Source organism: Anser cygnoides, chromosome 1 (assembly GCF_040182565.1).
Source record: "Anser cygnoides isolate HZ-2024a breed goose chromosome 1, Taihu_goose_T2T_genome, whole genome shotgun sequence".
Lineage (NCBI taxonomy): Eukaryota > Metazoa > Chordata > Aves > Anseriformes > Anatidae > Anser > Anser cygnoides.
The window spans coordinates 38,776,884-38,804,082 of record NC_089873.1 but is presented as its reverse complement, the minus strand read 5'-3'; the positions used below and the strand labels follow the sequence as shown (position 1 = coordinate 38,804,082).

Below are 27,199 nucleotides of genomic sequence, written 5' to 3'. Positions count from 1 at the left end.
CCCCATTAAACAGTTTATTACAACACTACATCTACTGTAATCAAAGTGGTGCTGTGTACAGACATTATCATATGAACATTTTAACATGAACAAACTACTATAAAAACAAGCATTTACTTGACTTTTTCCAATTGCTTGCACATTATAATTGCCAAATGTATATAACCAGTAATAAAGTTGCAAAAGCTATAAGGTTTAAATCACACAGGTTTCCCTCAAATAAAACAGTTAAGCAACATAAAAAAAGTAAAAGAGCTACTGGTTACCATGTATGCAGATTTGCTTTATTCAGATCTATTCCTGTTCATTTTATCCATGAATCCTTACAGGCTCAGTTCAATCACATGAAGCAAACTGCTGGACAAGCATCTTTCCTTGAAGAACGTATCTTGTCTTGCACGCTGTTCCTCTTCCTTCAGCTGTAATGTGTCAAAATTTGTGATGTAGATTTTGCTAGTCCCCATAATACACAGAAAATTGTTGGCTTATCTATACATACACAAGTCGTGCATCTACTTCACCATAATGTAAACTAACACAAGATACCCGGAATCAGTAGCTACTTGTTTGTGCAAGAAATTGTTTTCTAATACAGCAGTTAAAATTGATGTTGTTGTACAACAAAATTGAAAGAACAAGAATTCCACAGTTAGAAGTACTGAATGGTAAAGGATTAAATAGCTACTGTTCCTGTGACTGATGGAAACATTTATATAGAATATTTCCTAAAGTACGCACTCTGCAAGAATAAACGAACAAGCATGTAAGGTAATTTGCCACAACTAGGTTTTACATTTTTACCTGCCCACTTACAGAGGATTTAAACTGATTTGACATTTAAATAATGCACTGATTGTATAACGAAGTGGATGGCTCACAGCTCAGTAACATTTAAAAGTGCACAGAATCTGATACCAATACTTCAGATTTTTCAACCTAGTAGCAAGGACAGGCTTCACATCTAAAAATACACTCTTGAAGTTTAACCACACAAACCCGCTCTTCAGATAATAATACAACACAGATCTGCAGGTTTCCTCACCTAGTTGCCCTAGGAAAAAAACCCAAACCCTAATCCCTACTCTCAACTATTTTGGCAAATAAGGAACCACACCATTCAAAGTTAATTACGGAAAGAGTTCACAAAATACTTGGGATGGTATAATTCCATACACTGGATTTCAGTTGAATTCCATTACAAAACAATTAGCTAGCTTCATTTAATCAATAATTCACAATTTCAACATTCGATAGTTTCAAAAGAATTTAAATCAAATTGTTTAAAACCCAACACATTAGATTGTTCATTTGAAAAACAGACATTTAGAGGAGCAATTTCATGAACATACATCAGTACACAGCTGTCAAACATTCTTCGGCTTTTATAATATTCGCAAAACAGTTGGGAAAACAAAGTATTTAATTTTTGTATAATCGACAAATTTTTTCCTCCCTTCCTCAAGACGACCATTAATGATAACTTTAAAAAATGCATATAACCAAGAGCTTAAGCTGTATACATTACAGTATGCAAGTAAATTAGTTCAAGGCTGAAGCAGCAAGTGGAATTTTTTATTTGCAGACTTTGTTCTCAAGTTATCCATGTATCAACAAGTAACTACTCTGGGTGAACTTTCTTCATCAGAGACCAAAGTTTCCACAGGTGTTAGGTACTTCTATTTTTTCAGTAGCTAAGTGACAAAGCGCTGCCTCCTCCCACAAGCAGACTTATGCAGAGCTGCGGGCTAAGGTAGCGCACGCAGCAGAGAATTTCAGGTTTTTAGTGGAGAAACTCAGTGTATGACAGCTGTGAGTCTGCATGTCAGAATTTGCTGCTCTCATAATACAATTGCTGTGGCAAGAATTATGGATCTTTATCACTTCTATGGCGACAGTTAACAGATCCAAAGCACCGTATATATAATTTAAAATACTAGCATAAGAAAGCTTCAGTTCCTGGGAATAATTTGCTAGATTTGTAAGGGCACTTCGGGAACTACAGGAACTTTAAGGAATGCATGATAAACTGTACTTAGGATTAGTACTTGTCAATATAGAGCTCTTAAGATGGTCTGCACCACAATAAACCTTCATTTTTATTTATTTATTTTTTTAAAAAACATGACCAACTAAAATCCACAGTGGGGTAAATTTTGTTTCCAAATATTCTGCCACTATACGTGGGCAAAATCAGAACCTTTGCAGTTCCAAAGGGAAGAAATTAATCTGTATGGATTATACCTTCATCAACGGCCCTTTTCAGTATTCTACAAGCAAGTAGAATATTGAAGTAAGAAACAACTTGAAAAAAACGAATCTGTAGTCAAGCCTTCTTTGCAATGCTGTTTGCCAACTGCCTCAAGTTCATATGAGCTATCTGTCCCAAGCACGTATTAGGTTTGTACAATTTAACATCATACAGCAATCAGTTTCTCAGCATTTCTACTAATAAAACCCAAATTGCAGACTTCTCTGTTAAATTAATGTTAAGTTGTGGTTTAAAAGCTATGTTTTTATGCCAGAACATTTCAGAAACGAAATCCCAGAACTTAAGGGATCAAACATTTTTATACTTATGCAAGATGCAACTTGAGCATTTTCACACCCCCAACCAGACTCTTACACCAAAACCCAATAGATATCATATAAATATAAAGCATCTTGCAGTAACAACTCTGATTTTTTCCTTTAATTCCAATCATCCAAATAAGCATATGAAAGCTTTAAACAGCTTTCAGAAGTGTGAAAATTCTACAGTAATTTAAAGCTGTATGTGCATACATCTGTCAAGTTTATAAGTGTAGTTATTTATCTGATATTTTCAGACTGAATTTCAATCTCACAAAATGTTCACATTTCAGTAAAATGCATGACATATTTATAATCATATCCTAACAGCTCCTAAGAATGAATATAATTGTCCTTTATTGTATTCTATACATAAAGCAAAAATACACAAAAGCAAAAACCCCACAAAAAAAACAGCTTGAAGGCCAAAATTTGTTTTAACTTTATCTAGATCCCAGACTGTCAGACACCTTCAAGTATTGTGATGTTTTAGCTATAATACAGTGAGCAGGAATGAATTTTAAGCATGACCCTGTATTTGTCATTCTGCACATAAATTATGTATCAGTCTCTGTCCACCATACATGTACAAATTACCTATTCTACCACCGCTAGCAACTTCTTCTACTTATTTCATTTTTCCCCTCTGTTATTAGTGTACTTACCTGTTACCTTCGCTTTGGCATTGATTTTAAGTTCTACACTAAGACTGAACAATTTCTTGTTTCTATAAATAATTTTATATGGATAGAAAGAGAACGAACCCAAGCTACAGTTTGTTTCTTTATGCGGCTTTTCCTACTGTCCCAGCCTATCTACTCACCAGAGATAACTGATGAACAGAGGGGTGTGTTCAAAAACCAGATCTTGACTTTACAAATTAAAATGCTATGAGGTTGACACGTATTTTTCACATTAATATATGAGGAAGACATAAAAGGTAGATCTGTCTGCCACAGGAAAATATAAAATGAAGATCTTTCCCTCTTGCTTTTTTGCATGAAGATATGTTAGTTCTCAAACCACAATGAGCAAAAGGAAAAAAAAAAAACGTTCATTCTTTGGAGAAAGCTGTATGAAACCAATGTTTTTACTTGCAAGTAAAAATTATTTGTTTCAAATATTATAATGTCTTATAGACAAGTTTCTTGAGGAACTTCCATACAGCTCAAATTTGTCAATACTACTGATTTCAGAAAAAGAAAAAAGCAGGCTGTGGGGAATAGAAAAACGTGTGTCTTAAGATACCTCAGAAGACAACAAAATTACAGCAATGTTCATTGAGGAAAAAGTCATAAGAACATAAGATTTTCAGTTCACTTGCTTTTTCAAACCATCTTATCACCCTTAAGGAAATGAGAGAAGATATTGAACATTAACAAAAAATGTATATGCTTCTGTAAAGCCCCAGAACAGCCATAAAACAGACTTTAAGAAGCATATAGAACAGAGGCACTGCTTGTCTCCTTCACTCTAAGGTGGATTTCAAGTATTGAATCAGATGCACAAAGCATGAGTTCTCTGATGAGTGCTAAGAAACACACGAAAAATGCCAGCCCCACATATATGCTTCCTCGAAAAATACACATTAAAAAAAGAGATTAGGTAAATAATGTTCATAATAGCTCAATACTAATCAGATCTAGAATAATCCTGAACATGTACGTATATAACTAGGGTCTTGAACAATGCTACCATGATTCACTTGAAGTTCAGTTATTAACTAGAAGCTTATTATAAAAACAACCTACAAAAATAGGCATTTTTCTATTATCTACAAGGTTTCTTAAAAGGCTAATTTCATACTTTGATGTTTGCTAACACAGTTACAGGACAGTTCCTACTTACACAGGCAAAATATAATGTACCTTTTTAAAACTATCAAGTACCATTTCCCCTTTTAACAACACAAAAAAAATTACAACCATGTTAGTTCTTAAACCACTCCAAAGCTGAAACTATTTCAGAGACCTGAGAGCAGTTTCTGAAGAAGCATATGAGCCTCAAAGTACATTAGACTAAATGATTTTGCTTACAGTGGTTTGAGAATAGAAAAATCAGAGAAAAGCCACAAAATATGGAATACAAAGTCTACATACATTATCAACTGTTACATTGTTAGTGTATTTTTTCTTTGCAATTCAGTCCAAATCCAGTTTAAATAGGAAATAATCAAACGACCCAATAACAAAAACATAAAATGAAAAACTTAACATTCAGTAGTTATAGAAATTCAGACAGATTAAGATTGGGACAATGTATCAGCTAGAAGTACATCATTGAGTATCAGATAAACTAAAAAAATCTGTCTTAAAAAAAGAATCAGGACTCATGCTGATGAAGTTACATTACTATTCTGTTTGTACACATGCATTTTACTGTTAATCCTTCTGAATACCATTCTATTGGATTCTTAGCTTTCTGGACTATTACAAGTCAGACATTTATCTTGTAAATCTATTGTTCTCTTTTATACCTTCTATGTGCAAAGACGTTTCAAGAAAACATTCAGGTTACAGTAATTCTGTAGAATGTATTATCAATGCATGTGAAGCCTTACTCTAGCGAAGGCACACAAGAATCTTGCGAGAATTTAATTTTAAATCATAAAGTGTACAAACAGAAGTGTAAATACCTGCTATGGTACATCTGAACTTTTTAATAGGGTTTTATAATGAATACATTTAGTAAGTTATTCCAATTTAATCCATCTCTAAGTGTAAGTAAATACAATAATACAAAGTGAATTTCACTGTATACAAAAATATTCACAATGGACCTTTAAAATCCTTCTAACCTAGGTGTAACACTTTTTTTCACTTTTTTTTTTTTTAATATGCCAGTACAGTATCACATTTATGACTGTAGGTACACACAGAAATAAGAAGTATAGGTGCCATTCATAGGGTGCCGGCACACAGGCAACTTCATGTTACCTGATAAAACACAGTAATATGGGGAGTAACTCTTCCCAGTACTGCTGATATATATATAGTGATTGAGATTGTTAAATCTATTTATGAGTATTAATTAACGTAAAGAGCAAAACAAAAAAAAAATGTATGGCAACATACATCTTGGTGAAAATGAAACATACAAACCAAAAGATCACTGTACGTTTTTATGTATGTATTTATATATATATATAAACAAAACTACAGTAAAGCCTTTCTTCATTAAGACAGAAACAAGACAAAATGTTTACAACTTAACTTTTTAAAAAAATACCAAATGTTTTCATTTACATGAGGAATACTAAATTTGTCCTTTAAACCAAATTATTAGGACCTATTTTCTTTGTGCAAGGGTATCTTACCTATGCAACTCCTCTGAAAGAACAGAAGACCCAGCACACAACAAAGTTGAAAGAAGTTGTATATATAAATCCCACCTGAACTAAGACTGAAATCTCAGTTTCATTTTTTTTTGAAATTGTGCTTTGGAAGTTATAAAATGCAGCAACCTAACAGTATTGGACATGCTTTCTTGGGGTGACAGGGTAGGGAATCTGTACTGGCACAGAAATTCCACATCTACATGCACCATAGTCTAAATACACAAAAATGAAAGCTATATTAATAAAGCATGTCAAGGGTAAAACAGTTGCCCTAAATTCCAGATTAACAATTTTTAGTATAGCTTGCTCAACTCCAACAGAAGTAAAAAACTCTGGAAATGCATCCATCATTCAGCTCAATGGTTACCTTCCATTAGTAACTATTGGCAAATTTCACAAGTATTAATTTATGATAAAAGGGAAAAATCCAGCTCAACAAGAGCAACTTCAGTTACTTTCGTTAAATCTGTACTTTTATGTTCTGACGTTTTTTCAATTAAGAACAACAGTTGCTATTTTTATGCCATTCCAGAATTATTTCTATCATTCCATTTCTGACGGCAGAAAGTGGCATTAACTATTGCCAACTTTATTTCAGCTGTCATGTTTCACCGTCGTATTTAAGCCTTTGACTCCCCTTCTCAACATCCATTACTGCCTTTTTAGAATATGAACCCAAGACAATATCCCACTTAACACTCAGTAGACAAGTGCATTTAATATCAGATTTTGTTTTCTCCGGAAGGGATCAGTGACACAAAAGCCTAGCATGGAAAAACTGACATTCAAATAATGCGAAATTATAGAAATATTTTTACTTAGGAGCAAGTTACAGTTTATGTGATTTCTAATATACTTTGCTCTGTTTAACTTCTGCAAATGAACTTCCATGAATAAATGCCATAAGCAAATCTGGAAACTACATTTGAGGGTAGACATAAGAAATGGAAGTTAGGCAGACAGACAAATCTGCTGGGTTTCTGTTTGAATGTGGATGTGGTGGGAAATTCTAAAACCAGAAAAGACTACTGCGGCAAAAATAGGTAGTTTTGTTTTGATCTCCCCTTATTGTCAAATATAAGGAATCGTGAGCAGCTCAAATTACCAATCCTCAAAATCGTACATCATATAATGTGATATACATTATATACATCATATATGTATTTTAAAGCTCTCAGCAGTACACCAAAGAAAACGTTATTTATCGTGCTACTCTGTAGCTACCTAGACATTTGATGCACGCAAGACTCCAGAAACATGACATAAAAGAACATTTTAGCATGTCAACAACCAGAAAAGAACCAACCCTTGTGTTGTACATTTGTTTACTAGTCTTCAGAAAATGACTTTACTGTCAGAGAGGGGAGGGAATGAAAAAGCAGGGTGGTGGGGAAAAAACAACCATAAATCTTATTGAAGATAACACCTAAATTTAGCTAGAAGACAGAAAAGTGACTGGCCACATTTTAGAAAATAACAAGCAAAGTCTATCTACATTTCCTGAATTTGAGTAAAACTCACTGAAACAAAAAGAATCTACTAGTGCAAGGACGGCAGCTGTATGTACACATTCCCTACACAGACATAATCCCCACATGACATATGAAGGACTAAATGCTGCAGTCCTCACACAACTAGATTTTTTTTATTTTAGAATACAAATGATAAATACAAACAAATTTCGTATGATCTTTTAAGATTACAAGAGAGCAGACATCAGTCTGACTTACTGCTTACTAAGAAATGTCTTGATTGCACTTCATAAAAATTACAAACATTAATACCATCTAAAATTAAAAAGAAGGCATGCCAACTGCAGAAAAGAATGACACGAATACTCCCTCCCAAGCCCAGAGTTACCTGTCATTACTTACCTGACTTCATTTCAGATGCTAAAAGAAGAAAGTAATTCAGTACGTTCTGCAGGACCATTTAAACGCAGACATTAATGGTGTAAATAATCCCAGATCTAGAGCACTTTTAGTAATTCAGTAACAGTAAACTTAAAGAACACAAAACAAATGCTCACCTTCTTTAACGATGGCGATACTCTCTCTCTCTGTCTCGTTCTCTGTCGCGATCTCTGTCGCGATCACGATGCCTCTCTCTTTCCCGACTTCTTTCCCGATAATAGTCATCATGGCGATCTCTACTACGTGATTTGTGGCGTCTACTTTTTTCTCGTGACCTACTGTGGTCCCTCTCCCTGGATCGTTCACGTCTTCTAAAAGAAATTACTTCATTAATTTTTTTCTTCAAAGCACAAGCCACTCACATGCCAATTCTGTATTCTGTTGACTAGTTAGAATTGGATCAAAAAAGTGTATGAGAGAAATATCTCCTCAGATGTGAGAGAAATAACTCTTCGCTGCGATGCAGAGATGTTTTTGCGTGTAACATGGAAGATATGGAAGGTGGTGATGACTAAGACCAGTTACAAATAGGTGTAATCTGCTTCATAATCAAGGAAAAGTCAGAAAGTACATTTTCAAAATGGAGGACAGCTGAGATCAGCTGGGGGAACGTACTGTGCCTCAAATGATTAAATGATTCCTACAACATGGCTGCTAATTGGGGTACTGAAAGTATGATCCAAAACCAGCTGTCTCTGTTTTTATCATTCAAAGTGAACTACGCTACTGCTACAGCATCCAAATGAAATAGAGGCTTGGTGTTTGTCTTAACTCGGAAAAGGCTGTTAAGCTGTACTAAGTACAAGTCCATACATTTCAAATCTACTTGCTCTAAAATTTTTAGATTGCATGATAAAGAATAACAGAAAAAATCATTCTGGCCAACCTTTTTCTCCCAACTCAAGCACACTTCTTCTGTGATAAGTGTGGAGAAAGTTTGCTCTAAGCAAAATGAAAACTGGCAACAAGTACCCTCTACATCAACTTTCAATAGCAAATTATTATCAAAATTATATACTGGACAACTTAACTGATAAAGCAAAAATCAATTTTGAAGTTTACACGCTGCAATACTACCATGTAGAAAAGGATACTAATTAAAAACTAAGAGTTAAAAAACTAGTCAGAACAATTTTAAAAACAGGATTAATTAAAAGGCAGATTATTTAAGTTCAGAATCCATACTTGGTTCTTTAACACATTTCTTGTGCAGATGAGCAAATCACTAAGCTTCCCACATGACTTAGTTTCCTTCTCCTCTGTGAACTAGTCTTGCCCTACACCTTCCCCTTCACAAAGGCAGATGGAAGAGGAAAGTTTTACCTGGATCCAGAACCATAAGACTTGGACTCAATCCCATGAAGGCAGTCTTGAAGAGAGCTAATAAGAACTTTACAACGATCATCAGCAGATACTTTGGACTGTTTAATTAAGGAAATTGCAGTTACCAGGGTCTCTATAGCACTTCCATAGTCCCCTGAAAACAATATAAAATCACTATGAGAAAATTATACCAACTACAACAAAAAATTGTAGCTGTAGTAACATTACCATTCAGGATGTCTTCTCTTCAATAACCATCCAGATCATTTACTGTAGGACTAAGCATTAAAATACTGTCCAGATCAGTACTCAGAAAGCATTCTCAGACATCAGCTGGAGTACAGTACAAAACCAGCCTAAGATTGTTGCACAGAACTTCAGCCTCCTGAAAGCCACATCAGAAAGATGCGGCTTCAAGGCTGCAGGCTTCCTAAAAGAAAAACTATAAACTCTTTTTAGCTAGGTAGAATAGAAAGCATATTAATAAAGCTTTACTAACCAGCACTGGCATCTGATACAGCTCTTGAAATGGCACTGCTTGAGATCGCCCTATTTCTATTCATGATTTCTTCAAATTCTGCTTCACTTAGAGGTGTCCTTGCAGCATCCATTTCTCTGAAAGTAATAAAACTACTATTTAAAAGATTAAGAAAACGTTAAGGAGTTATCATTGCAGTTTTAACAATCCAAGTTCACAACTTTAAGCAGTGACAAACAGAAAAGAAAGCAGGATCTGGGTTTGGTTTGTGTTAAGGACCATGTTACAGTACAAAATCCTGAAAGCTTAAAAAAGGTAAAAAAAAAAAAAAAAAATTATTCTTGTTCATCCCATCTATTTTGAAGATTCAGCAGCACTTGAAACTGTGCTTTACAAATATTTATCATTTTCATAAAATCCTTCAAGGTATGTGAGCAGATATTACCCCAATTGAATGGATGTAGAAATACATGTATATGGACAACGCAACTTTGAGCAAAACTAGGAATCTTCTTATGAAAATGACAGAACTGTATGATACCGTTTTCCAGATTCTTAAGTAAGACCAGAGTACTATAACTTATGAAAAGCAACTATAGGCTGTCATTTTTAAAACAATATATTATCCAAATGACACTTCAACATTTTACAGCTAATTCTAGTATTTATTTCTGGTCAAGTTCAAGGTACTTCAAATATATCTACAAATTGGTCACTGTAATGAAAAAGCAATAAACAAGAATCCTTGTACTCATTACACTTTAATTATTAGCTACCTATAAATGGATTACAAAGTAAGAGAAGTTAACCTACACGAAATTGTTCTCAGAAGTTTTGCAGCATCCTATTAGCCAGTCTCTGAACGATACAGAAAATCTGAAGAAACGTGTTAAGAGATAAAAGTTGAGACTGTTAAACTGCCCCCACTGCTTGATATTTCTAAAATAGTGTTAGTTCTTCCGGTAGAAAGAAAATGCAGAATAATAAGCAATGCTATCCTCTTAAGTGCAAGAAGTGGAACAAGATCCTATAGCCAGTTTAGCATAAGAGGAAATGTCTAAAAATTCATACCTCCCTGAGTTTTGAGTATTATTTTTCGTGTGCCTCCCATAGAATGGAATATGTAATTTTTCTCTTATGGGCATGTTATTTCCAGTGAAACGCCTATGATATATAATTAATGACAATTTAAATAGTTATGGATGATAGTTTTAACATTACTAATGAAAATACTGGACAGTAAGTTATTCTGTCCTATCCCCACTCCTTCCCTCCCCAGCCATGCTATCAACTGCAGACAACTTAGATATTGTCCATCAAAAAAAAAAAAACCAACCACCTTATCTTTATTATATTTCAGGCAATTAAGCCAAATGCTTGAATTTCTACAGTTTCTGTAATAACATAATATGTACGAATGCTTGTGATTTTTTTTAAACTTTGTGCTCATATGTAAAACAAAGAATCAAAGCAAAGTGCCTGTGCAGAGAACATTTTAGGTAAGGGAAGTCTCTCTCAATAGCAGTAAAATCACAAGTGAAAAATCCACATGTAACTACGCAGAAGGTATCTTTCTTACAATTTATCCCAAGATGATCTAAGCAATACAAATATGGTGAAAATTAAGAAACAGCAGTCAGACATAGATGCTTGAAAGCACAGATGAAAAAGACGTTTCAAATTATGTGAAACACTTGACAAGTCAAGTCAGAGAGACTCAGAAACCCTGTCCAAGATAGGATTAACCACAGAAAAGGCCACTGCTACAAACACAGCAAGATTGTACCAAATTACCAGAAGGGGCTTAACAGGAAAGGAAGATAAAAGTCTTGCAGTAAATTCCCACCTGTTTTTTGAGACAAAGACTAACTTTGAATTGAATCCTTAAGGAAAGAGACAAGCAGAGCTACTAAAAGATGAAAATGGTATAGCACCATACTCAACAAATGCACATATTCAAGGAGGAGAACTCCAAAGTATTCTAAGATGACAGCTTGCAAAGCAAGATGGCAAAGGAACAAGTGAGAATTTTGAGTTAAGACAGAAGCACAACCACAAGCTACTGATACGAAGTGATATAATAAGTTAACACGTAGTACACATGGAATAATGACACTGCCAAATACAAACAGTGAAGACAAAGAGTTCAAAGCTGAAAATGGAAAGTAAGATTACTAGTGTTGCATTTTAGGATTTTCTTACTGCTACAAACATATTTCTTAGAGTTATTTCACTGAGAAGTGAACAGAGCAAATCTGAAGACTGATTAGATCCCTTCCGTTTTTTTTTTCTTACTTTTAACTAACATTTGCTTTAAAAAGAAAGATCAAACGTGTCCTACAAGGCATAAAATCTGCTACAAAGCACATTAAAACAAAAGCACTCACCTTCCAGGTGGCCCATAGTCACCTCTGTCATACGGTGGAGGTCGGCCATACGGATCTGTTGGAGGTGGGCCACGGCTGTCTGAAGTAGGTATGCCACTATTGGCAGGTGGGGGGAAGAAAGCTGGATTCACGTGTGGTGCAGGCGGTGGAGCACCTGGAGGTGGCCCAGGGAGATGTGGAGGAGGAGCGAGAGTCAGGGGCGGCCCAAGAGGCCCAGGTGGACGAGGGGGAAATGGACCCGGAGGTGGAGGTGGACCCTGCTGAGGTGGTGGCGGACCTGGTGGTGGCCCGTAGCCTGGAACTGGTGGTGGAGGGCCTGGAGGAAGGGGCCCGAGCGGGGGCTGACCAAAAGGCTGTCCTGGAAACAGAACTGGTGGTGGTGGACGGTCACCACGATTAGGAGGTCCAGCTAAAGGAGGTGGGAGGACCTGACCAGGAGGTGGAGGGCCTGGTGGGCCTGGTGGACCAGGAGGACCTAACGGTGGACGTGGGGGAGTTTGTCCAGCTAAAAAAAAGAAAAAAAGAAAAAAGTTAATATAAAGAAATAAGAGTTAGTGAAATAACTTTTTGTTCTCAAACAGAAAACCCTCACTGAACAATTTGCAGCTTGTGCAAGGCATGCATACCTTGCACTTTGGGGTCCAGTAGCTTAGTAAATTTATAATAATTACTTCATTATGAACATCTAAAGAGAATGTTAATAACATGAAAACAGACCAAAAAAATCATGTAACCAGTTGCTATTGCTATCAAAAAAAAAATCTTACAAAAAATACAAAAAATATTGCACCCTACTTACACCTACAGCTTGCCTTTCATATGGGGCATAAGATATAATGTTTATTAAAAATATGTGAAAAGCTATATTGGAGAACATTTACTACATTCCTACATTTACCGTACCTACTTTCAGGTCCTCATTAGTGTTTTTTCAACCTATGTCCCTTCGACTGCTAGTAGGAAATCCACTACAGAATGATGTCTATTAAAAAACAGTGAAGGTGAAATGAGAACTTCACTGTAATGCAAGCCTGATGTTTGGCATTCTAAGTGCCTGCTAACTGACCTGTCACTGGGCACAAATCAAAGCTAAATTCTTGTCTTGTGCGAATTTGTAATGTAATGAAGAACACTGTTACTATCCAGTCTGCAACACACGTATTCTCACCCCATATAGCAAACCAGAAAATCCGAACTACACCAGAGTAAACAGAAGCCTACTCTGTAACATGATTTACCTTGATCTTTTTCATACTTGTAAAAGATATGTACATTGACACACTATAAAGAATGTCTCTAAAAACACTTGCTAGCTAATTTAGGAAGCACAACTCCGTGCTTCAACAAAGGAGTAGGGTAGACACCTACAATCCAGCAGTGAACAATCATTATAGCATATTAAGTGAATTGCCTTGATTTTTGTAATTCCCAAATAACTACACTGCTTTAATAGAAGGAAACAGAAATGAAACCAAAACCCCACATATTAATTATTTTACCTGGGAAAGGTGGTGGTGGCCCTCCTGGCCCTGCTGGTCCAGGGAATCTGTCTCCACCTGGAATGGCACCAGGAAAACGGCCTCGCCCTCTGTTACTAGGTGGGAATGCTGCTCGCGAGCTTCCTCCTGGAGGCCCAGCTTTACCTTCCCCTGACATCTGGCCAGACTGTGTGGCTGCAATGGAAAAGCAAAAGTGTAATTATGTAAGTCAAAATAGGTTAAAGCTTTCCAATTCTCAGCCCAAAGTTTTATGTAGCACTGAAGCAAAACTTCATGAGCACCACCTTGTTCCTCTGTACCCAAGAAAATAAGGGGCCAGGGTGGAGAGGGAAAAAGTGCTTTGCTAAAATATGGCAGTGTTCTAGTATCCCCATACGAATGGAACAGCAACTGGGGAGACTGGCAGTCCTTGCTTTAATGCAGCCCAAGGCCACACACTGGACTAGAAACCACAAGACAAGGTGCTGTAGGAAAGCACAACACAGAATCTCTTCTCCACCCGATCACAGCGCAACTTATCCAGACACGAGAACTTAGTCTCATCTGCCTACGAATGTCAAATTTCTAAATACTCTCATGTTTTTTTTTTTGTTTGCTTTCAGTTAAATTCACAAGAAGGAATTCAGAAACCTTCTCCAATGGTAAGACAAAAGTTTTACAAAGCTGCAATCTTCTTCCAGTAAGTGCCATCTCCTGCTACAACCACAGACCTTCAATATATTGATTTTTTTAGAGGATCTTTTTTTAACAAAGCTGGAAATTCATTTACATAAGTATTTTATAGCTATTTTAAGCTGCGCAGAAATTACCAGATGCTGAAAAAAATGCAGTACAGCTTTTGGAATAAACTTCTATTTTTCCAAGACAGCACACAAGAAAGACTTACTTTTCCTTGACTGCATTTCAAACTGACTCAAAAATTGTTTATTACATGGAGTTACAACTGGATTCTGCCCATGCAATTCTCTTTTAGGCAGCAAGTCCATCAGCTTTTTGGAGGATGCTTCTGATCCCACACCCACAAGGGCAAACCTGAAAGGAAGAAAAAAGGTTACACTGCATTTTTTCCATTCCTTGGATATCCTAAAGCCTCATGAAAAAAAAAGTTTAACAGAGTAAGCAAAAGGACACCTGAAAACCAAATACAGAAACTCTTTCACAGATCTTAGCCCAGTTTTAAAGACAGATAAAGTAACTCATTCTAAGACATATATGAAGAACCACAGTGCAAGTACAACACGTGGCAAAATATATAACAAAGGCAGTTTTCTGGTAGAGTATCAACACACTATATATGAATGAATATGATCAAGTTATTATCACGAATTCACTGTGTTCTCATTACTACTGCCATTAGTACTAAGGAGAGACAAAGGCAGTCATGCATGGAAGATCAGACTGCCAGTGAAAAATCAGCTCAAGCACTCACTTTTAACAGTTAATAGAAAATCAAGTATTTCAAAATGACTCAGTAATGGGGATAAGGGGAAACTGTATTTACATTATGAAGAACAACATTATCACTACCACACTAACTGAAACTTAGGAAAAGAGTCTTCATGAACATCACCAATAAAATGTAACTTACTAAACAGTAAGACACATAATACTGCCATAAAATGTACATCTGGAATTTAAATCATTAGTATTAAATTATAAACCCAACCATCACTGGATATCAATAAACAAAGGTAATCAGTTTACATACTGACAGTTATGAAAAATCAGAACTCTTCCCGATGCCCATCCTCCCCCAACATCAGTTCATTTAAAGAAAAAGGAAGTGACAAGTTCTTACCCTTTAGACTGGCCATTAGCACGATTTTCAAAAAATTTTATCTCCAAAATATCATTTACCCCCAATGAATGAACTGCTTCAGTTAAGTCTTCATCTGTTGTCCACTGAAAAATATATTTTAAACATTCAGTTACGAAAACTTATCTATAACACCGTGTAAAGGACAACCAAGTTTTACATGTTTTTATTTTTTTTTGTGCAAGCTGTCAAGAGGAATACCTTATTCAGGTTGCCAATATTTTCTGACTCTTACAGAGCAGTCATTGACATTTTAAAATTCTCATAGTTTTAGAAGTGCACACTTCCTCATATGCTACGTTGCCCCAGTCCCACCACACAGTGTACCAGCTACAGTACGCCAAAAAACATTTTTATCTGACTAACTTTGCTGAAAGCACTTTTTCAAGAGTATCAGGCTTAAACTGAACTATTTTCAACCCAAACGATCCTATGATTGATTCTATTTTAATAACTGTTACATTTTTGGACATCCAGTCCATTTTTTTCCCCCATCAATTCCATCTCCAAACATAAAGTCCATTTTTAACACCCTATTATTAAACTGGTGCTCTTTAAGACAGCTTTGATTAGTGAGAGCCTAGATACTACTTGCACAGAAGTAGCAAGATTTACAAGTAAAAGATGGAAAAACCAGCACAAAACCTATGGTTAGTAACAACTGTTTTCACTTCAACCTACTTGCTCTAATTTCCTGTTAGTTACTACGTAATATTCAACAATTTCACGGGTATTCAAGGATGTATAACAAATTAAAACACATTAATACTCATAGTTTTCTTCCTACTTCTGTAACTCCATCACCTCTTTAAATTCGGTATGGAAACTGCAAAGCAGGCTTTCAAGATTCTCAACTACTTATCTGACCTCCCTCAAATCAAGGCTTCTTTTAAAACTTTAATAAATTACTTTGCTGAGATCTAAACACAAACGAAACAAATACACTATATGCTCAAATGATCAAATGTGCTTGTGGTAACTCCATTTGTGAAGGCAAACAATGAGTAATAGGTACAAATAACAGTACATTGGCCTATCTACTTCAGAAATCATGACATTTGACTTGGATGAGTTCGGCTGATTCTGTTCATGTGCTTTAGAGCAGTACAACTGTTAAGACAATTACTCCCTTACTTAACTATTAGCTTCTGAAATTAGGATGCTGTAAAATTAATGAAGAACACCGAAGTATCCACAAAGCATTCTTTTTCAAGCTTATCACTAGTAAAAATTTCATCGGAAGGGAAAAAAAAACCAAATGAAAATTTTGCATGTGTGGACTTTGGCAGAACCGGATTTCAGGTAAAGAGAGACAATCTCCAGTTAATTTAGCTACTGACCAGCTACTTGCACTCTGATTAAGTGCAATTGATTTTAAAATACTTTAATGCTGACAAAAGTAATTGTCTTAAGGGCAACTGCAGTTCAGTGAGTTACTGTTACTCCCGAGACTGCAGAAATAAGCCTCAAGGCAAACGTGAAAACAGCTTTGTTGCAAGAGTCACTGATCTGGAAAAAGTAAGTGGAAAAAGGCAAAAAGTATTTTCAAGACAATCCCAGAGAATCTTAGTTTCTTTTAAAACTAAAAACTTTAGAAAGGGATTACTTAAAAACAGGTTTGTTTGGTAGCCGTAAAGCATCTCCAAGCATAAGATATTTGATGGTTTAAGCTTGTTCTCTTTCATTCAGTTCTCTGAAAAGATGGTGGTACCACAAATATCCCTTCAGAGCACTTAGAACAGCAGAGAAAACTTTAAAGGTGATATTTACTGAAAATTTAACCCATTTTTAGACATCAAGACAGCTCCAGGCAGACTCACTAAATTGCAGGTAAAAAAAGAAAAAAACACTTTCTTCGCTGCACTTTTAATATTTCATACAACAATTCTTAAATGAAAAAAATATTTACAAAGAATTACGTTCACAATTTTCAAATTGCTGGCTTCACCCGAATAGTAATAAGGTACTTACCCAAGTCAGATTTCCAATGTACAAGGCAATTCTCTTTCCAGTATACGTATAGACAACATTTGGTGCAGCTCCTTTACCTACGTCATCTCCAACTGATGGTGGGAGAGAATCCATATAATCACGATCTTCTGGGGCATCTCCATTATTTGCAGACGGAGAAATTACATCATCGTACAAATCAATCTGATCATGTCCACCATATTCAGCTTCCTAAAACACAAAAAGCACCTAATTATCTTTAACATTCTTAAAACTTAATCTAAACAAAATACTCTGACAACATTCCACAGACACAGTTAGTTTGACCCAACACCTTTACATTATCATCCACATCCATTTTCATCCCCATGAAAATATACCAAATTCTTATGACTTCTAATGGATTCTAAACCACCAACAACCAAAAAAAAAACCAACAAATACCACCTCCAACTAGTATTTGGCACCACAATGCTTTCAAACCTGTAATATAAACAGAAAACCCAAAAGACACAAGCCCTGCTCCCAGAATTACAGACATCAGCAAGTAAAAGCAATATGCAAGGTTCCACCAATATTTTTTTTATCACAACATTTGGTAGAATGAACAGACCAAGCTTCAAGAGGACCAAACTGATAAACCCTGTATTTCAGATTTCTACTTCACTCCTAACTTCATTTTTATCTCCTCATTCACAGAGAGGCCAGAAAGGGCCAGAATTCTATTTTATTTCATTAAATTTAATAAACCCTTGGGTTTGCGCGTATTAAACATTTATTTATTCACAGGCTACAGAGGGACTATTCTACAGCATCAAGGCTGCCTCTGGAACATTTTGGTTGAGAAAATTATCATGGGGTTTTGGAGTGAATCGCTCCCTTCTCCCTTGAGTCGGTACAGTTTACAGCACAGTTCTGTCCAAGTGAACTAGACTCCTTCCAGAGGGAATGGAAATGTGAGTTTCTTTCCAAAAGCTCCACGTCCTGTGCTCGGCAACTGCATACTACCTGCTAAATGCAAACATACGGGTCAAAATCAACCAGCGGTCCCCTCAGATATATTGAACTGTAAGCATGGAAGGAATATTTGGTCCAAAAGACCAGACTAAATTTAGCCTGAGACAGACCATGAAAACAGCACATTAGGAAGGTGGAGGGCCCTGAGCACCAAGTACCTCAGTCTGCTGATGCACTACTAGCAAGGCATACTGCTTTTTACTATAGAGGCAGCTGTACTCTCATCACAGAAGATGGACAAGTAAGAGAAGAGTAAAAGAGAATCTTCTTAACAAAAATATGCAAAACAATTTTAAAACAATCAGCGTAAACTTTATCAGTGGGACTGCTTAATTCCAAACAGGAATGAATAGGTGTTGTAGATTTGCATTAAGGAATTATTTTTCAAAGACTTCTCGTGATACTTTCCATTTGTCATCTTACACAATGTCATTCACCATGCTCATCATATACTGCAGCACGTCCAGAGGAGGGCCACGAGGATGCTCAGCAGGCTGGAGCACCTCTCCTATGGAGACAGGCTGAGGGAGCTGGGGTTGTTCAGCCTGGAGAAGAGAAGGCTCCAGGGAGACCTTACAGCGGCCTTCCAGTACCCAAAGAGGGCCTGCAGGAAAGCTGGGGAGGGACTCTTTTTCAGGGGGTGTAGTGATAAGATGAGGGGAATGGCTTTAAACTAAAAAAGGGTAGGTTTAGATTAGATAAAAGGAAGAAATTCTTTACTATGAGGGTGGTGAGGCACTGGCACAGGTTTAGCAGTGTTTAATGTTAGCCTTCAAAGCTTATACAGTGACTTTTGAAAGTTGTTTTGCCATACGCAAAGGTTGTGCTTCAAACGGCTGCAGAGAGCTCCTGGACTCTTCCAGGCTGATCCAGAACAGAAACTGCTTCACCGAGTTTTGGTATTGGAGATATTTCAGGGGCTGCTATCTTGTGAATGTGCATCTGGAAACCCACATAACCATCTTAGATAGAATAGCTCCAGATACGGTGATTGGAGAGAATCAACTCGGATTTCACAGAAAACAGGCTGCAAAGCCAGCAATCTTGGTTGAAAACCTCCTATATTCACGATCATCATCACATGATCAGCTCTCTTGAAGGCATACAAACATTCATTATCAACTGCTACTCTTGCCAAGAGGATATCCCTACAATAAACAAAACCAGATATGCAAAGTTTTGGTATCATCAGTCAAGTAGTTTTGATCCTCAGTAAACTGCACGGGCCCGACATACCCTGAACTTCAACAGAAAATTCATGTCTTTTAAGGTAAGTTTATTATGGCCACATTAAGTAAGAGTTTCGTATTTTCACTGAGTCTGCCCCAGCCCTCTGTCAGTTTGATTCCTCCTATCATCACAATTAATGAAAGGAGGTTCAAAGAACCGCCTGGGACAGGCTGGAACACGGTATCTGACGGGGAGATTACGGCTGATGTCACAAGGCAATTAAGGAAATCCTCTCCTGAACGTGGAGTAATTCTAGCCATTTGTGTGGGGGTGATGACTTCAGGGAAGTAGAATTTAGTCCTGGTAGACAGATCCAAACAAGCAGCCACCGGTCTTACGGCAGACGTACACCAACCTCTCTCTCTGAGGAGGCTGAGCTCAGCATTGCCAAAGTACCTACCAGAGCAGTCAGCAGTCCACAGCTCTGCTGCACCTCCTCAGCAGCAAGAAACTCCTCTGAAATGGATCAAGTTTCTATTACATAGGCTTTCGGGTCACCATCAAAGGACAGAGAATTACCTGGGCACTGCGAGTTGAATGCAATCTTTTTTGTCAGGTTGTCTGACAGCATCAGTGCCCTGATTTAACTCAACAAAGACCCAGCAGCAAACCTGATGCTGCTCACTACAATCTCTCCTCGCATCACACTGGTTTTGCAGCCAGCCAGCATGGAATCCTCTCAGTTAGCAGCCAGTCAACAAGGCATGCGGTTAGATGATTAAGAGTGATCTGAGTCAGCAACTGCAGGTGTAGATAGAAGAGACACGAGATGGCTCAACGGCTGTTACACAAGATCCAAAAACCCCTTCCTCCTTCACAGGCAGACCATGGAAACTCACCCCAACACACTCTTCTCTCCTAGATGCAGATGAGTAAGAAAGAATACAGGAAGCCTTGCCCAAATAGCTGAGGCTGGAGAAGTAAACGTGCCACCCATATCATGGGCTGGCTTTGACATAACCTGACTTCCGCAGTTGAGAGAAGAGCAAGCACGAGAAGAAATGATTTCTGCTCAGTTACAGCCATTCACAATCCTGCAGATAAACACGCTAAGAAACAGGCTGCTGTCTGAAACATCAGATCATTTGCTCTGCAAAACCAGGACTGAAATTCCCCGTTCAGTGCTACTCGAGTGGGACTGGGTGAACAAAAAGGTCACTGGAAAGATACACCATCAAAAACTCAGACTAGCTGTCACACTACCAGTTACTCAGCCCCTCCCCGGTATTTTACATTTTAATTACGCTTGCAGTGTTTTGCAATATTCAGAAATGAAAGACAAACACATGGAATGTCACGCTCATCCGCAGAAGGGACAAATTAAGCGTTAATTCTTTTTGAAACTTAGCAGCCATACTCTGAGTTGCAGCAGAGAACTGGTCTCTCTCTCCCTTTACCCAAGGCTGTTTTGGAAAATGCTGCTTTATTTTTTGGGGGTATCATTTCTCTGAACAGTACATGCATCTCTGAGATTTGCTTCTTCCCTCTGTTCAATTTGAGTCAAACGCTAAATTACATCCCCAAGGCGACAGAAGTGACAAGGTTTCATGAAAATAATCACCATTATTTTCTGAAAAAAGCACTCAGTTAATAAAAAGCAAGTTATCCACCTTCTCCATTACTACTTTTTCCAATTCAAAATTATAATGCACGTAGTCAAAAACTCTAAATACACGTTAGCAACCTCATTTTAAAAAACCGTGGTAGTCCTAAAAAAAAAAATCACAAGGAATAGGCAGAAATGCTTCTGGTTCTGATTAGCGCCTGAACGCAGAAACTGGAAGTCTAACAGAACAGCAGGCCCTTGGTGTTTCGGAAAGAAGACACTGTCTGTGGCAGGAACATCTACGATGGGGACAAGTTTGTTGGGCCATACGATTCCCATTTAGTCTACGGACCCAACCACTCTCAGCTTTTATTATGTATTAGACAAAATAGTCTTTTCTTTGCTGTTCTAGACAACGAGGCAAGAGAGTAACATGTTCCTAGGGCTCCGCAGTCACAGAGGCTTTCAGGCTCTCAGCTGCTTACTCCATCTAAACAGCTTTTATTAGCCAGCTACAAAATACAAAGTCAAAACTCTTTCATTTCTAATTTGTTAGTATTTAATTATCAAACTAGAACTCTTCAAGGCATGTTTAGATAAATCCACAATGCGACTGTACTTATCAGAGTATAAACAAAGCAAGCCTTTTTTCCACAGCAAGAGATCTTTCTGATCAAGCAGATGATGTAACAGTAAAACAGAGATACATGCTGCTTAAGCTGGCAGTAAATACCGTGTGTTTTTAAAATAGTTTAATTATGTGTGTATTCACATGTATTCCTGGGAAAAAGCCTGGGAAAAGCAAAGCTGATCAGAGCATCAGGGATGCTCACTATCTCAGTATTGTGCTCCGAAACTCCGCACTTTTGAGCACAAAAACACACCCTAACGTTTGCCAAAGCACCCCTAATCTTTCTGAGGTCTTCTGCCATCAAGAAGGTGCCAGCTTCGGCCATTTGTGCGCCAGTAACGCAGCTCTCATGTGCAGCACGGATGTGTACCGTGTCTGGTGAGATGGTCAAAGTGAAAGGTGCCGTGCAATTCCTGTTCCTCATGGGTCACCAGCTACGCGTGCAGGGAGTCCTGCATTTCTGAAGCTTGCCTCTGCACAAGATCCTACACTGAATATGAAGGACTGCCGGATGGAGAAGCCAGCTTAAAGAAGAAAATAAAAAATGAGTCCACTAAATTATCCAAAAAAGGAAATACAATTTGAAAAAAAGTGAAACGCAATTGGTGGGAGCCAAACTGAGTAAAGCTGTAAGCACAAGGACAAGATGATGATGAACAATAAGTTAATGAAAGGGTAGAGGCACCCAGACACACAGTTCTGATGAGCTCCAGATGGGATGGAAAGAAGAGCCCTCACTGAACAGCTCTGACTTCAAGTCAAGTCAGCCAGTTCTTTGCAACCTACAGTTGGTTGCAAGCCAGTCCTCAGCTTTCATTCAGTTCAGCCAGCTTGTAACCTCGTGGCCTGTGGTCTTTATTTCACCCTTCTAACCTGTGGTTCATTTAGTGCTAATCGAGTGGAACATCTTCCCGCCTCCCGGACAAAGGCATTAAAAATATCCCTGAGGAGCCCCAAGGACGAGCACCTCGAGGCCCAGAACGGGACAGAGCAACGAAGGGAAGCTCATCAAGCCACAAACCCTAAAAGATCTCCTTACTACAGACCCCACCAAAAGTTTTGTCCTGGCTTTGTTATACATACAGTTCTACTGTCCACAGAAGACCAAAGAACTGACGAATTATATTTTCAGTCCCTGTTACAGACAAAACTTGTGGAAAGGGTCGCTGCAGCCCAACTCAAATGACTACTAAGTGAACCACAGAACTCAAGAACAACAGTTGATTGTTTTACATATCAAGCAAACTTTCCTGACAAACACGGCATCCCATACGATGCCTGCTACCCAAGTTACCATCAAGTCGCCATCGTTTTCTCCCTACAGCATTTGTCAACTGCCATCTTCACCCCTGCACAGCTATGCTGAACCACGTCTTCCGTGTCATCAATTTAAGCTGTCAGCTTCAAATCAGAAGCCATGAACAGAAGTTTCAAGAGGGCCTATCATGACGACTTCAGAATTAAAGGTAGTAACACCGTAGGCGATAACAACCGGCTTTTGTTCGTACTTTTCAGAAGGAAATGGGGAAGTGCAGAGGTGTCAATCTCCCCCGGTACAACTTTCTATTTTAATGTAATACAGTTCAACCGAGCGGGTCGTGAGACAACACCAACGTCTCAAAAATCAAACTTGGAAGAGAATAAGCAGCAAGTTTTCACAAAAATGAAATAAAAGAGCCAAGCTGAGAAAAAATAGGCACTAGTCCCTTCTTACTTCTCACCCCTACGTTCTACTCTGCACGACTCACGAACCAAGGAAGCATCTGCTTGCAGAAATGCAGCCCCAGCAGGGTAGCAACTGGGGTGAACACGGTGAAAAGAGCAAAAGGAACCCCTCACAGCAGGAAGAAGCTAAACTACCACAAGACTGTCTTCATTTATGCCATCAGCCTTCAGGTGATATCAAAACCAACCAGCACCGAGTAGACCAGGACCGAGGTACACAGAGAATCCCCACCAGTTTTGCTCTGCAGTATGCGTGTGCACTACGCTTACAGCCATAAACTGTTCTACTTCGAGGGCTTCCGTATACATGAACAAAACACTACTGGATTCAAATTAGTTTTTCAGGAAAACCTGATTCGTTATCAGTATTTCACCTGGAACTGACCAAAACAAAGCCAAAATTAATACAGAAGCTGATGGGACTTACTCTTATGCTAAATGGCATTTGTGCTAAGGTTCACCCCCACTTAAATTCCTATAACGGGTCTTCAGCTACAAGGGAGAAACTTTCACATGTAGACAAGGAGCACATCGGTCTTCTCTTATCCTCTGCTCACCTGGCATGGCATTCCTTTACGGTATGCCTTTAGGAGATTACTCATCTTCTGAATTAATTTATCGATAAATACTGAAAGAAATAAAGTTTCCTAAGATAGTTTTAAGTTGTTAGCACGACTAACTTTGAATTCCATAACCTATTATCTGTCTCCCAGTTCTCTGCAGGGCGGGCAGGCATTGTGCACCACTCGGTAAGCCCGGTAAACCCGTGAAAGCGGACTTGTGCGCGGTTGCTGGCGTTCTAGGTCAGGAACAATGCAATCTGGGGCGACACAACCTCGGGAAGGGCAAGATTCACAAGCAGGCCAGATGGCACGCCAAACCAACGCAAACAGCGGATTTCGGTGGGAAAGAGGAGGGGTCAAAAAAGAACTGGAAAAGTCGGCGACTTGTAACCCACGGAAGTTCTGCGCGGGTTCCTCATCAAAACAAATCTCCTCTTACGAAGAGCTGCGTCTTTCTTTTTTTTTTTTTTTAAGTAAAGAATAACGAGAGTGAAAAAATATATAAATAAATAAAGCAGAGGGCAGTTTCTTTCCCCTGCGCTGCAGAATAAAGCTGCAACTCGCTGGGCCTCCCCCGCAGCGAGCGGCCGGGAAGCTGCTGCTTTCGCTCCGTCTGCGAACAATGGCAGCAGCAGCGCTGCCCCGCCGCCACCGCCGGGCGGGAGCCGCGCTGCCCGCCGCCACCGGGGGGCCCGGGGAACGGCACCGGGGAGGGGACGGGAGCGGAGAGGGAAAGGGGGGGGGAGGGGAGGGGAGGGAGGGAAAGGGGAGGGAGGGGAAGGGAAGGCGGGAGGGAAGGCGGGAGGGAAGGCGGGAGGGAACGCGCTCGCTGGCGGCACCGCGGCCTCTCCCGCTCCGTGCCCACCGGGGAAGCTGCCGCCGGCGGCCGGGCCCGCTCCGCCGCCCCCTTCCCTTCCCTTCCCTTCCCTTCCCTTCCCTTCCCTTCCCTTCCCTTCCCCTCCCCACCGGGCCCCGCTCCCCCCGTCCCGTCCCGTCCCGTGCCGTGCCGTGCCGCCCCCGCCCCCCTCCCGGTGCGGGCCCGCCGGAACAATGGCGGCTGGGAGGCCCGGCCGGGCCCTGGCGCCGCGCTGGGGGCCCTGCAGGCGGCGAAGGCTGGGCCGTGAGGGGCCGCGCGGGGCCGTTCCGTGCGGCGCGGCGCGGCCCGTACCTGGTTGAACTCCTCGCCCACATCGGCGTAGATGTCGATGTGGTCCACGCCGTCCGCCATGATCCCGCCCGGCCGCGCCTCGGGGCCGCCGCCAGCCGCGCCCGGCTCCGCCGCCGCCGCCGCCGGGAGGGGGAGGGGCCGCGGCGTCACTTCCGCGCCACGGCCGCCCGCTTCCGCCCCCCGCCCTCTCCGTGGCGGGGGTCGCTGCCTCCCCCCCCCCGCCCGCCACCCGCCGCCATGTTGGGCCGCGGGCTGAGGCGCGAGGCCCGCCCCGTGTCCGCCGTGAGGCGGCGGTTGGGGTGTGGGGGGCTGCGTTAAGCCCCAGGTGATACCAAAGCCAGGGAGCAGCCCCTCACGTGTAATCCACAACGCACTTAATGTGCTACGCAGTAGATAACGTTCTGTGTTGTACGTTACGTTGCATATCCAAAAAAGAACAACAACAAAAAAAAACCACACACCCGCCTTCTCTACCTTCTGACCTGACAAAATAGCTTGTTTTTTTTTCAAACTGAATGAAAATAATGTGAAGAGATCACTGGAAGGAATAAAAACGTTGAGTGGTGTTTACAAGTTGATTCATAGAATCATAGAACCATGGAATCATAGAATGGCTCCAGTTGGAAGGGACCTTAAAGCCCACCCAGTTCCACCCCGCTGCCCTGGGCAGGGACACCTCCCACCAGACCCAGTTGCCCGAAGCCCCATCCAGCCTGGCCTTGAGCACCTCCAGGGATGGGGCATCCACAACCTCTCTGGGCAGCCTATGCCAGGGCCTCAACAAATTCAAATTTAAAATTTCCTTTTCAATGGCTGGGAGTGGTTCCCAGTTCCTGGATCAGCATCTATGTCCCATACTGTCCTGGTTTCACACTGGGTCCAGGAGCCATGTGCATACTGCCTCTGTCTACCTCACTGCCCTCACAGTGTAGTTTTCATTGAAAGGAAAGATGAATGGACCAAAAAAGAGATGAAAACTCAGAAAACCACAACAAGGGATATGCTGTGGAGCACACTGGCCAACAGTCCAGGTCCTTGGGCATGGGTGTTCTTAGGTTTTTCCAGGAGTTCCTATCCATTTTGTGGCATATTGAAATTTACCAGGTGCTGACATCTTGTTTCATATCTGGTATTAATAGTTCTGGAAGCCAGAAACCCAGCAGCTGGAGTTTGTTCTCAGCTACACTGGGCTTTCCAGGTTGGAGGAACTAACAGCTGCCTTACTCTTTGGCAAAGATCAGAATATCACCTGAAGATTTGCTAAGGTGCTTTCAGACACCGTTAAAGTATTGAGATTTAAATAAGTTCACATTTGCTTAATGATGAACTGGTTTAGTGACTAGTATTTTACCAGAACAACACGAAGCACCTTGACACAACACTGCTATCCATCTGGCCATGCTGAACAAAATCACTAAAGTCAGGAAAAATGAACCCTTCCTATCCAACAATCTGACAAATTCATGGGAGATGGTAGGTTGTGTGCAGATGGATGTTCTATATGCATCTGGATGCCTTAAGAAAGTTGCGTGTAAATCCTAATGATGTTTAAAGGGGCAAGGAAATTAAATGCAAATGAGAAAGTCATTATACTCACCTCATAAACCACCTCAGGGATCACCACTAGCATTTGAAGAACCCCTCCAGGGGGCTTTGAAGAGGTGGGAAAGGACACTGCCTCTTTGCTCTGTGAGATAATGAAGGGTGATCAGCGAAGCCCTTGGACCTCTGCCTGTGTTTTGTTTCTCTGCTCACGAGACTTTTCCACTTTGGAGCCTTTCTAAATAAATTCAGCTATTTATTGCACACGGGCATTAACAGAATATAGTATGATCATTTTTGTTCTTGTATACATACCATTAAGCAAATTCTGTAAACAGTGTAAGAGACTAAATATTATGCAAGCTGTTCTATTTACTTTCTGCTGTGTTTTAATTCTTTTCATGAGTAGACTCAATAAATATGTCTTCAACTTTCTTGTGGTCACCAATAACTTCTTTATGAATTACTCTTTTAATGGAGCGACTTAAGAGTTGATCCACTCTAGT

At 39.6% G+C, this 27,199-nt stretch overlaps 1 protein-coding gene across 4 annotated transcripts; it reads right to left on the bottom strand.

The window, feature by feature from the left end:
• Window positions 1–25,309, bottom strand: CPSF6 (cleavage and polyadenylation specific factor 6). 4 transcript variants are annotated; one of them, XM_066992832.1, is made up of 11 exons: window positions 25,152–25,309; window positions 17,293–17,502; window positions 15,304–15,407; window positions 14,392–14,537; window positions 13,506–13,679; window positions 12,007–12,511; window positions 10,691–10,783; window positions 9,641–9,756; window positions 9,142–9,295; window positions 7,935–8,129; window positions 1–419 (listed from the first exon to the last, which is right to left on the bottom strand). In XM_066992832.1, the coding sequence occupies exons 1-10, from the start codon at window positions 25,209–25,211 to the stop codon at window positions 7,940–7,942; spliced, it is 1,752 nt and encodes a 583-aa protein (XP_066848933.1). In that variant the 5' UTR covers window positions 25,212–25,309; the 3' UTR covers window positions 1–419; window positions 7,935–7,939. The 4 variants fall into 4 exon arrangements, with proteins under 4 accessions (XP_066848933.1, XP_066848944.1, XP_066848948.1 ...); XM_066992843.1 differs by having other exon boundaries at window positions 7,935–8,126; XM_066992847.1 differs by lacking the exon at window positions 10,691–10,783 and having other exon boundaries at window positions 25,152–25,308.
• Window positions 25,310–27,199: the final 1,890 nt, after the last annotated feature.